The following is a 12,576-nucleotide window of genomic DNA, read 5'->3' on the forward strand; positions in this document are numbered from 1 at the left end:
GCGAGCAGTGCTTGCATACCACTACAGAGTCCCGGCACCATTCGTCACGGATGTAGACGCATATTCCTCCCCCACGAGATTTTCCCCCTTGTACAATGGCCCGGTCCGCCCGATAGCACGCTAGCCACTCCAGACGTACAGCAGAGTCCGGAATGTTGACGGTCAACCAAGACTCAGTGAACACGAGCACACAGCAGCCACGCACTGTCCGGTATGTAGATCTCAGCAAGCGAATGTAATCCATTTTGTTGTCCAGCGATCGAACATTCGCCAGAAGAACGGAAGGCACGGCCGGGCGAGCTTGGTTGGCCGCCAGCCTGGCCCGGACGCCCCCACGCTTGCCCCTCTTCAGCCTCCTCGCACAACGCTTTCGACGCCTCCCAACCGGGGGAGGAATAGCAGACGAGTCCGGCGACGCTTCAGGACGTAGCAGTCCGAGCTCCTTTAATGTCCCCGCATCAAAGTCCAGAACTCGACAAAACTCGCTTTCGCCGATGTCGAGCAGAACCTGCCTGCCGTACTTGTAGCACGACTCAGTACGACGAGACGAACACATAAAACTGCCGGACAAACACTCATTTGACGAACAAAACACCGTACGGGCGGGACAGAGAGAGGTCGCTGCGTATGCACGCGCCTCCATCTTGAAAAAGAAGATCTATCGTGTACTATGTCTCATCACCGTGGGATAGAGGAAACGTAATTTCGTTTTCTTTGTGTGTCTTGACATGTGAAGAGATTGACAATAAAGCAGACTTTGACTTTGACTTTGAATTCAATAATAAAGGTAGTCCCTGCAGCAATACAACTTCAATCATTCAAGACACGATTCACCCACTACATAAATGCCCCAGCCTACTGCCCTCAGGCCACAGGTTCAGATCAGGAGGGCTCTTTTTAGAAGAAGCCATATTCCCGCGGTCTTAGCTGCCACTGAGAATTGTGTGTGTTGTGTTTTGCAAGTGTCTGTATTTTCTTATGTTGGGCTTGTGGGGTCCATGTGTGGCTTGTGGAAGAGAAATGTCTCAATTTGTTAAAAATATGAACACACGTACTTGCTTTTCAAAACAGAGGGATTTTGATTGAAAAACTAGTCACACCTTGCATTGTCAACAAATTTGTTTTGAAGTAAAGAGTCTTCAGCAAAGCCATAGAGCAGGGGTGGGCAAACCTTTTGATTTGCGGGCCAAATTGGGTTCTAAATTTTGACCAGGGGGCTGAACCAGGAGCAGATGGATGTTGTGTTTGTGTGACGTAATACAAACGACATGTAAAGGTCATTGCAGAAAATGTTTTGGCCTTTAGTAGGTAGTAAAGCATGGATATTCAAAAAAGGTTTTTGGAAAACAAATGCATTTATTAACAGCATTAAAAAAAATCACTAAAAAACTGCTTTCAGTGATTCTCATAAAATACGACACTGTTATTCATAATAACAGTCTCCATCACTTCAGTGCCTGCAGTTCAGATTAATGAAAGATGTTTATCTTATGAGATCACATCAAACGGCAAACATTCTGACCAAATATATCATCTTGAAGAATCGGTGAAAGCATACGTCCAAATAAAGTAATCAAAACAGCAACACGGTGAGGGGTATCTGAAAATCAGAGCAGAGTTTTAACTCACAAACACCTGGTAACAGAGGTGAGGAAACGGGAAACACTTCCGTAAAGTTGGCCTTAAGAACTTTAAAAGTTAAGATTAGTCGCAAACAGGTGGTGCATCAATGTCCTTAAGCATCCTGCATCGTTTGAAAATGAGAATGGTCGCTAGTTTCAATCCCTGCTATTTGTCCAAATTATTTTCAAAATGCATTTTCTTTTACAACAAACTAGAGAAACTTCCCTTTATTTTCTGTGGGAACAGTGTTGTTGGGCCCCCTTTTTTGCTAGTGCATCATAGTCTGCATTAACATTTGTTGTTGCAAGCCGAGGGGTTGGTCCGTTAACCTAGATCTGTGACGGGCTTTGTAGATGATCATGTGGCTGAACGTCTGCTCACACATGTAGGTTGAGCCAAATTTTCCACTCTTTTTTAAACACTCGGCACTCAGTGTCCACCTTTCTTTTTCCTTGGGCCACTTATTTTAATGGAAGGATTCCAGGGCTGGAGAGCGCTCCTTCTGGGGACTCCATCGTTCTACTGGGTGACTTCAATGCTCACGTGGGCAATGACAGTGAACCTGGAAGGGCGTGATTGGGAGGAACGGCCCCCCCGATCTGAACCCGAGTGGTGTTCTATTATTGGACTTCTGTGCTCGACACGGATTTTCTATAAGGAACACCATGTTCAAACATAAGGGTGTCCATGTGTGCACTTGGCACCAGGACACCCTAGGCCGCAGTTCGATGATCGACTTTGTAGTCGTGTCATCGGATTTGCGGCCGCATGTTTTGGACACTTGGGCGAAGAGAGGGGCGGAGCTGTCAACTGATCACCACCTGGTGGTGGGTTGGCTCCGATGGTGGGGGAAGATGCCGGTCCGACCTGGCAGACCCAAACGCTCTGTGAGGGTTTGCTGGGAACGTCTGGCGGAATCCCCTGTCAGGAAGAGCTTCAACTCTCACCTCAGGCAGAGCTTTTCCCACGTCCCGGGGGAGGCGGGGGACATTGAGTCCGAGTGGACCTTGTTCCGCGCCTCCATTGTTGAGGCGGCCGACCGGAGCTGTGGCCGTAAGGTCATTGGTGCCTGTCGTGGCGGCAATCCCCGAACCCGCTGGTGGACACCGGCGGTAAGGAATGCCGTCAAGCTGAAGAAGGAGTCCTATCGGGCCGTTTTGGCCTGCGGGACAGGTACCGGAGGGTGTGTTCCAATTACAGGGGAATTGTACTCCTCAGCCTCCCTGGTAAGGTCTACCGTTTTTTTCCGTGTATAGTGCGCCCCCATGTATAGTACGCACCCCTAAAAATGGCATGCTGATGCTGGAAAAAAGCTTGTACCCATGTATAATACGCACCCAATTTTTATGAATTTTTTTTAATTTTTTTTTAAATTTTTTTTTTTTTTAAGTCCCAATGATCGTCACACACGCAGGGAGGCAATGGGTCCCATTTTTATAGTCTTTGGTATGGTCTTAACTAGGCTGGATGTAATTTTTTTTGTTGGCGTTGATTTCTCCGACTGCCCGCAAACGCACCACCGCGCTCCGTGCCCGCACGGGACAGCAAACGAGCAGGTGATCGAGCAAGCGTCTGATACGAGAGCATTGCGGTCGCATGGAGCGTGTTTGAAGTGAACAGCAGAGAAGAAAGGAACAAGGCAAAGTGTTGTGAAATAAAATATTACCTGTGATACGGATTAAGGTAGAGAACTGAACTCTCGCTCTTTATATAGCTGACGTGTCTTGCGCATCCGTTCTGCGCATCTGTAATGGCGGCCTCCGTATGATATCCGGTTTGCGTGTGTGCGCGTGTGCGTGTGTGCGAGAGCGAGAGAGAGAGAGAGTGCGAGAGAGAACGCTCAACCGTAGCGCGCCGCCGACCGCCCAACTGCACCGCGCTGGTCGCATTAGTGTGACAGAGCCGTCGCTGAAATTTAGAAGATATTTTTAAAGTCCTGATGTACTTTCTAAAATTTAAGTGGACCTCAGTGCGCACTGCGCAGGGAGCTTAATTTGGTGCGGTCGCGCAACCGCAGCGCGCCGGGCGCTCACTGTCGCATTGCTTAAAGAGCGCCTTTGTGTTTTAGGATGAACAGCAGAGACCAAAGGAACAAGGCAAAGTGTTGTGAAATAAAATATTACCTGTAATACGCATTTTGTTATTTGCTGATTGAAACTGCTAATTAAACTGTGAATTGAAACTAATAGGAAGAAAACAACTCTCGCTCTTTATATAGCTGACGTGTCTTGCGCATCCGTTCTGTGCATTTTATTTCACAACACTTTGCCTTTCTTCCCTGCTGTTCACTTCAAACACGCTCCATGCGACCGCAATGCTCTCGTATCAGACGCTTGCTCGATCACCTGCTCGTTTGCTGTCCCGTGCGCGCACGGAGCGCGGTGGTGCGTTTACGGGCAGTCGGAGAAATCAACGCCAACAAAAAAAATTACATCCAGCCTAGTTAAGACCATACCAAAGACTATAAAAATGGGACCCATTGCCTCCCTACGTGTGTGACGATCATTGGGACTTAAAAAAAAAAATAATAAAATAAAAAATAAAAAAATTAAAAAAATTTTTGTACCCATGTATAATGCGCACCCCAGATTTTAGGACAATAAATTAGTTAAATTTTGCGCACTATACACGGAAAAAAACGGTATTCAGGGGTGCTGGAGAGGAGGGTCCGTCGGGAGGTCGAACCTCGGGTTCAGGAGGAACAGTGTGGCTTCCGTCCTGGCCGTGGACCAGCTTCACCCTCAGGAGGATCCTCGAGGGTGCATGGGAGTTCGCCCAACCAGTCCACATGTGTTTTGTGGACTTGGAGAAGGCGTTCGACCGTGTCCCTCGGGAGGTTCTATGGGGGGTGCTTCGGGAGTACGGGGTACTGAGCCAACTGATAAGGGCGGTATCACCGATGCCAGAGTTTGGTCCGCATTTCCGGCAGTAAGTCGGATTCGTTCCCAGTGAGGGTTGGACTCCGCCAAGGCTGCCCTTTGTCAGCGATTCTGTTCATAATTTTTATGGACAGAATTTCTAGGCGCAGCCGAGGCGTTGAGGGTGTACGGTTTGGGGACATCAGCATTGCGTCTCTGCTTTTTGCAGACGACGTGGTGCTGTTGGCTTCTTCAGGCCGTGATCTCCAGCTCTCACTGGAGCGGTTCGCAGCCGAGTGTGAAGCGGTCAGGATGAGGGTCAGCACCTCCAAATCCGAGTCCATGGTCCTCGATCGGAAAAGGGTGAAATGCCCTCTCCGGATCGGGGATGAGATCCTGCCCCAAGTGGAGAAGTTTAAGTATCTTGGGGTCTTGTTCACGAGTGAGGGGAGGATGGAGCGCGAGATCGACAGGCTGATCGGTGCAGCGTCGGCAGTAATGCGGACTCTGTACCGGTCCGTCGTGGTGAAGAGAGAGCTGAGCCAAAAGGCAAAGCTCTCAATTTACCAATCGATTTACGCTCCTACTCTCACCTATGGTCACGAGCTATGGGTCGTGACCGAAAGAACGAGATCCCGGATACAAGCGGCCGAAATGAGTTTTCTCCACAGGATGTCCGGGCTCTCCCTTAGAGATAGAGTAAGAAGTTCGGTCATCCGGGAGAGACTCGGAGTAGAGTCGCTACTCCTCCACGTTGAGAGGAGCCAGATGAGGTGGCTCGGGCACCTCATCAGGATGCCTCCTGGACGCCTCCCTGGGGAGGTGTTCCGGGCATGTCCCACCGGTAGGAGACCCCGGGGACGACCCAGGACGCGCTGGAGAGACTATGTCTCTCAGCTGGCCTGGGAACGCCTTGGGATCCCCCGGGATGAGTTAGATGAAGTGGCTGGGGAGAGGGAAGTCTGGGAGTCCCTCCTGAAGCTGCTGCCCCCGCGACCCGACCCCGGATAAGCGGAAGAAGATGGATGGATGGATGGATGGATGGATGGATGGATGGATGGATGGATGGATGGATGGATGGATGGATGGATTCCAGGGGAAGGTTTGTGGGTGGCTTCAGTGTAAAACTGTATCTGGAAACCCAGCGCGGGAACTACGATAATGCTGACGCCACAGCCAATACTCGAAATTCGGCACTGATAGAAATAGAGATAGATAGATTTAATGATTTAGAGTGCACAGATGGTTTGATAATATTATTGCTTATATAGTAGTGGCGCGCACACATTGTTGACAAAGGACGATCGATGGATTTAATGAATTAGAGTGACACAGATGGTTTTATAAACGTGTTATTCATGTAATAGTTTTTTTTAAATAACTCTGAATGTTACATCAGGGCCATTCTCAGCTATCGTTTGCGTTTATGTCACGATAGCATATCTATCATGTAGCCTGTTGTTGCTTGTTCATGACTGTTTTTGGTGTTGGATTTTGTCAAATAAATTGCCCCCCAAAATGCGACTTATACTCCGGAGCGACTTATATATGTTCTTTTCACTTTTTTGGGCATTTTATGGCTGATGCGACTTGTACTCCGACTTTACTCCGAAAATTACGGTACTTACTTAATACGTACAAGCACTTGTGTGCACCGAGCTATCTGACACGATTTCCGGGAGTAATTGCACGGGCGTTCCCCATCTACTGGCGAAACACAGTCATTGCAGAGAAAATAACCCAAAAATATGTCTACTACAATTTATTCAGCTTTAGCGAGCTGGATGAAGCAGCCCCGTGGGCCGGATGTGGCCCACGGGCCGTAGTTTGCCCATGTCTGCTATAGAGCCGAGTTTCCATTCTTTCCATCCTTCCATCCACTATGGTCACAAATAAAGAAACGCTTATATGAGAAACTAATGTGATTACTGGTCTGGAGAGAGTATTGAGTTAAGTATACTCGTTACTAGAAAAAGTGGTCGTCGGGATAACATGTAGTAACTGTAAAGCACAATACATTACTGGCATCACTGTTAGTGGTTGTCTTGCTATAAAAGGTTACAGGCCAAACTAATACCTGAAGAACCATCCACTTATAATCAAAGTCTAATATTCTTCTGACAGAAAATATTAATTGAAACAAGTATGATTTCACAATCTGTGTAAAAGTTGGGACCTCATGTGTGAGCATTATCTGCACTGTGCAGATTTTATATTGAGTGTTTCACTTTGATGCTCTTTAAACTTAGTGGGGAAACACATTTTTGACAAGACCTTTATCATCTTTGAATCATCGCAGCTACCTTAGACAGCAGAGATTGTCTTTTGATATGATAATTGTAGTAACTCATGTTTTACTAACAATAAGAAGGTGGCAAGGGCATTGGAGAACAAGGGCAAAGTACAAACATTGGGACAAGCTTTGCAAGTATGCACACGCCTGTCATACTCTTACCTTGAGATCTTCTGCATCATAAAAGCTAACTTGCACAGAAGGGACCATCCATGACTGAAATAGGGTGCTCAAAGTTTGGTTGGCCACAGCATCAGTGATTAAATGAAAGTGAAGAGGATTTCTCCTGTAAAATTGAGGGGGAAAAGTCAGCTTGATGAGTTAAACAATAATTAAGACATTAAGAAATCCCAATATTCATTTCTGATAAAAAACAAAAAAACGACATTGCAGAACAATTTGGAATGTTTGAGCTAATCGTTTTTAACACATGGCCACCATCGACAAAGTTTGCCATAACTCACTGATCATTTCATCATTAGAACACTTTTATAAAGATCATGTTATCAGATCTTCTCATAAAAACTGAACACAACCTAGAAGGGTTGTTTGTCTTTCCATGTCCTTCTAAGAGTTTTGATTCTAATTGATAGGGGGCAAAAAAGTCAATTGTACGCATCTCCTTACGCAAGTGTGATTAACTTAGACTTTTACACTCAAATCCAACTCGATACTTGAAGATAGGGCTGGGCGATAATTCTACATCAATATGTATCCTGATTGACACAATATCAATGGACAATACCTTTGATAAAAGTTTCTGAATGCAATATGGTTAATATAGGTTTGGAAATATTCTTGAGCGTGCAATGTCTCTCCAACCGTTTGAAAACTCATTGCAGTGCTGTTATTCAGATTGCCCTGAAAACATATGTATGTATACAGTGATCCCTCGTTTTTCGCAGGATATGTGTTCCAGAACCACCCGCGAAAAACGAAAATCTGCGAAGTAGATGCGATATATGCATTATTTATAAAAATAAATGTATTGAAGTTTCCAACATATAGTGTTTCTTGTTGGCCGCTAGAGAGCATGGGTGTATTGTAAGTCAATTGAAAGTGTGGGTTTTCTTGCCTAGCAATACAAAGGGTCCAACCTCAGAATTACCACACCACACTAAGGCATAGCGAAACCAAAGTGAGTCACAGTTGTGCATGAATCTCCTGTTGCATTTTGGTCCAGTACACAATTCAAAAAGCTTTTTAAACCCTCCCCAATACTTTTACGCTACATAAATCTTTCTTATTACGTTTATTAATGTGATAAAAATAGGTTTCAGAGTCCCTGTTAGGTAGAAAATCAACATGTTCATATTTTATTAATTAAAGTGCACAAGCATACATTTACATACACACAATAATCAATTAAAATGCACAAGTATATATTCGATGGCGGCTCGGTGGCGCACTGGTTAGCACGTCTGCCTCACTGTTAGGATGGTGCAGGTTCGATTCCACCTCCGGCCCTGTCCCTTCCTGTGTGGAGTTTGCATGTTCTCCCCGGGCCTGCGTGGGTTTTCTCCGGGCACTCCGGTTTCCTCCCACATCCCAAAAACATGCTTGGTAGGCCGATTGAGCACTCCAAATTGTCCCTATGTGTGAGTGCGAGTGCGTATGGTTGTTTGTCTCTGTGTGCCCTGCGATTGGCTGGCAACCGGTTCAGGGTGTCCCCCGCCTACTGCCCGATGACGGCTGGGATAGGCTCCAGCACGCCCGCGACCCCCGTGGGGACTAAGCGGTACAGAAGATGGATGGATGGATGGAAGTATATATTCGAATATAGGAATCAATTTACTTGTACAACTTCTCATTAGACATTATTTTGGGTATGTGTTTGAATAAATTCTAATAATTAGTAGACATACATATGGCTCAATAGCTCTAAATAGTATTATAACCACTGGTTAATGTTATCTTGAACTGCTTGATGTTTTTGTACTGCCTGTGGTTTTTATATAATTAACAATAAATGACGTGCGACATTCTTAAGTTGGGGAGACAAAATAAACAAGTTTGCCCGGAATATGAGACAATGAATTTGGGCATAAAAGACGATTGGGATATCAAGGACATTAGTAAATAGACATAATAGACTGGTACAAAATGACAAAAAGAGCTGACGTTGGGAAGAACGTCTTTTTTTTCTTATGATGAGTACAAAAAGTATTGATTGCAGTGTGACATTTTTCATGATCTTTATTTTTATGGGAAAAGGGTGTGAGTGTCATATCTGCAGGAACTGGCACCATCTGAGAAAAGCCCAGCTCAGGTTTGTAAACCTTTTTCCTGAACGCAGACTTAACATAATCGTCTGAGATTTAACTAATCACACAGGTAATTTGTAATGGTTGATGCAAGGCAGAAGGCCCTCGCCTCTTAAATGTTTTCAATTTTCCAACATTACCATCGCCACACTGTTCTGTGCATGTATTGTGCCTGTACAGTGAATAAAAGAACAAACACATGATGTTTTCACATATAAAGTCCTTCTACGCCGGTTGGTGTGCGTGCCTGGCTGCCGCGTCCTGCGCTTGAACTCGGTCACGTCCCCAGTGATGCACATTGCTCAGAGGCACACCCCACTCTATCAGGGGTCATTGCTGCTGTCCTGACTCCTGAACGGCAGTGCTTTTTTCCCCACCCCGCGCTTGTCCTCAATGAAGCACATTGCTCAGAGGCATTGTTGCTGTCCTGATTGTTTCTACATATTTTTTTCTATTTAACTACGCTGGCGGATCTGATTGCCGTTTGTGCTCTCTCTCCTTCCCACTCCTCCCTGGCTTTGGGAGGGGGCTATGTGATGCCCAAACTGAAAATAGCTGGTTCTACATCAACTAATCAGGACAAGAACTGGGGGTTTGACCATTTGCTGCAGCACTTCATTTTTTTATGGACATCTACATTAGCTTATCAAAAAGTCAAAAGTCAAAGTCTGCTTTATTGTCAACATCTTCACATGCCGAGACACACAAAGAGATCGAAATTACGTTTTCCCTATCCCTCGGTGACAAGACATATTACACGATAGACATACAAGTAAACGACGCAATATAAAAAACAAGAAGGCACAAACAATGAATAATAAGAGTAACAATAAATAATAAATAAATAGATAACACAACGAATAAAAGCCAGTGTGCATACAGACAGTAAAAGTACAGAACGCTACGCAGAACGGGGAAGCGAGTTCAGGATCTTGACAGCCTGGAGTATGAAGCTGTTTGAGAGTCTGGTGGTGCGGGAGCGCAGGCTTCTGTACCTCTTCCCAGAGGGCAGAAGCTCGAACAAAGAGTGAGCGGGGTGACTCACATCACTCACAACCGTGGTCGCCTTGCGGGTGAGATGGGAGGTGTAAATGTCCTTCAAGGAGGGGAGCGAAGCACCAATAATCTTATTTGATATTTATTAATATTGTGTGTTAAAAGTTGCCCGTTTTGCATCCATTGCAGCCTGATCATCCTGGAAGGAAAATTCTCCTAACTGTGGCCCCTTTTCAAGGTTTCTAATTTTTTTCCCCTTGCCCTCCTGAGGGTTAAGAACAGGGGAACTCGACAATAATTGTCAACTGTGGCCATGTGAAGCCCTTTGAGAAGTTTTTGTGATTAAGGGCTATATAAATAAATTTGACTTGACTTGACCTATCTGTCAATCCATTCTTTTATCCTAGATGACTGCTAATAACACACTTTGTTGATATTCTAAAAATGAATAATACACCACATTTCTCACCTGTGAAAGAGGACAGACTTGACTAGTGTGACCATGTCTCTACTAGTTTTGTGTCCAGCGCAAACACAGGCGACATGTATTACCTGTAGAAAAAACAAAAAAATCTAAATGTCATAGAGTGCATACTCAGCATATACACTGATTTTGTATACAGTAATCCCTCGTTTATTGCGGATAATTGGTTCCAAGACCACCCGTGATAGGTGAAAATCCGGGATGTAGAGAAAATATATCGTTACAATATCCACACAAGAATTCTATGAACCTTTATTTCAGTTTTATACACTATCCACGCAAGACATTTATGAACCTTTTATGAAGTGTAAATGTGTCAGGCCCCTCTCTGCTCTTGCATGCTGGCCGGCTGACGCCCCCCAGCGCAAGGGCATCGGCACAAGACTATTATACCGTTTTTTTCCGTGTATAGTGCGCAAAATTTAACTAATTTATTGTCCTAAAATCTGGGGTGCGCATTATACATGGGTACAAAAAAAAAATTATTTTATTTTATTTTATTTTATTTTTTTTAAGTCCCAATGATCGTCACACACGCAGGGAGGCAATGGGTCCCATCTTTATAGTCTTTGGTATGGTCTTAACTAGGCTGGATGTAATTTTTTTTGTTGGCGTTGATTTCTCCGACTGCCCGTAAACGCACCACCGCGCTCCGTGCGCGCACGGGAAAGAGGCGTGCCGGGCGCTCACTGTCGCATTGCTTAAAGAGTGCCTTTGTGTTTTAGGATGAACAGCAGAGACCAAAGGAACAAGGCAGTGTTGTGAAATAAAATATTACCTGTGATACGCATTTTGTTATTTGCTGATTGAAACTGCTAATTAAACTGTGAATTGAAACTAATTGGAAGAAAACAACTCTCGCTCTTTATATAGCTGACGTGTCTTGCGCAGCCGTTCTGTGCATTTTATTTCACAACACTTTGCCTTGTTCCTTTCTTCTCTGCTGTTCACTTCAAACACGCTCCATGCGACCGCAATGCTCTCGTATCTGACGCTTGCTCAATCGCCTGCTCGTTTGCTGTCTGTCACAATGTACCCTACACAAATCCGAAACATTTGTTGCGGCTCCGAGTCACGACGCGGGGCAAGTTTTGGTTTCCAAGGGTGTTTTTATTCCTCTTCAACGTCTCTCCCATACAGAGCCGCCTTTTTCACGTCCGCACGCGTCTTTCCCGTGCGCGCACGGAGCGCGGTGGTGCGTTTACGGGCAGTCGGAGAAATCAACGCCAACAAAAAAAATTACATCCAGCCTAGTTAAGACCATACCAAAGACTATAAAAATGGGACCCATTGCCTCCCTGCGTGTGTGACGATAATTGGGACTTAAATAAAAAAAAAAAAAAAAGAATACTTTTTTTTTAAAAATTCATAAAAATTGGGTGCGTATTATACATGGGTACAGGCTTTTTTCCAGCATCAGCATGCCATTTTTAGGGTGCGTATTATACATGGGGGCGCACTATACACGGAAAAAAACGGTAATTTTATTTGTTAACACTTTATTGTACTTTGAAATAGTTTATTGTACTTTAAACACTGTTTAAAAATATTTTAAAGTGTAAATGTGTCACGACTCTGCTCTCGCTGTGCTGGCCAGCTGACGCGCCCCAGCAGCCCAAACAAGGTTGTTTGCATTAGCTCTTGCTATTCCTATCTGTGCTTGAGGAGTTTCCTCGATATCTGAAATCTGAGTCATTAATGGATTATGTAGCAGATAAGGCCCTATCAGGTAGGCAAAGCATTTCAATGGCTTCCTTGACTGAGTAAAACATTCGTCAGCCTGCCATAACACACCGCATGTTCCATGGAATTTAGGCCTCATCGGTTTTACTCACTGCACAGTAAAATGAAAATTATATTATGCTATTGGCTTTGATCAAATCTGCCTCTGATAGTGTATGAGATTGGCAAATACAGAAAGGGGATGTTGTGGGGGTGCCAGATGTGTTTAGACAAACTTTAACTAGAACACTTTAAAAATTTTACACTAGAAAATTATAGTAATTGAAATCTTCTGCCTGTCTGTTTTCAGCTACATAGTCCATATCTTATTTATTT

General features: G+C 44.7%; 1 protein-coding gene across 8 annotated transcripts in view; it reads right to left on the reverse strand.

The window, feature by feature from the left end:
- Positions 1–12,576, reverse strand: part of LOC133153221 (xylosyl- and glucuronyltransferase LARGE2s) — an 81,350-nt gene that overhangs the window by 39,153 nt on the left and 29,621 nt on the right. For 7 of the 8 annotated variants that reach the window (XM_061277369.1, XM_061277368.1, XM_061277370.1 and 4 more), the window contains 2 exons: positions 10,504–10,586; positions 6,937–7,060 (listed from right to left, as the gene is read on the reverse strand). In XM_061277369.1, coding sequence (XP_061133353.1) covers positions 6,937–7,060; positions 10,504–10,586 — 207 coding nt within the window. The remainder of the gene's footprint in view (positions 1–6,936; positions 7,061–10,503; positions 10,587–12,576) is intronic. The other variant, XM_061277373.1, reaches the window with a different exon arrangement.

The sequence above is a fragment of the Syngnathus typhle genome, linkage group LG4 (genome assembly GCF_033458585.1).
Source record: "Syngnathus typhle isolate RoL2023-S1 ecotype Sweden linkage group LG4, RoL_Styp_1.0, whole genome shotgun sequence".
NCBI classification, from domain to species: Eukaryota; Metazoa; Chordata; class Actinopteri; order Syngnathiformes; family Syngnathidae; genus Syngnathus; species Syngnathus typhle.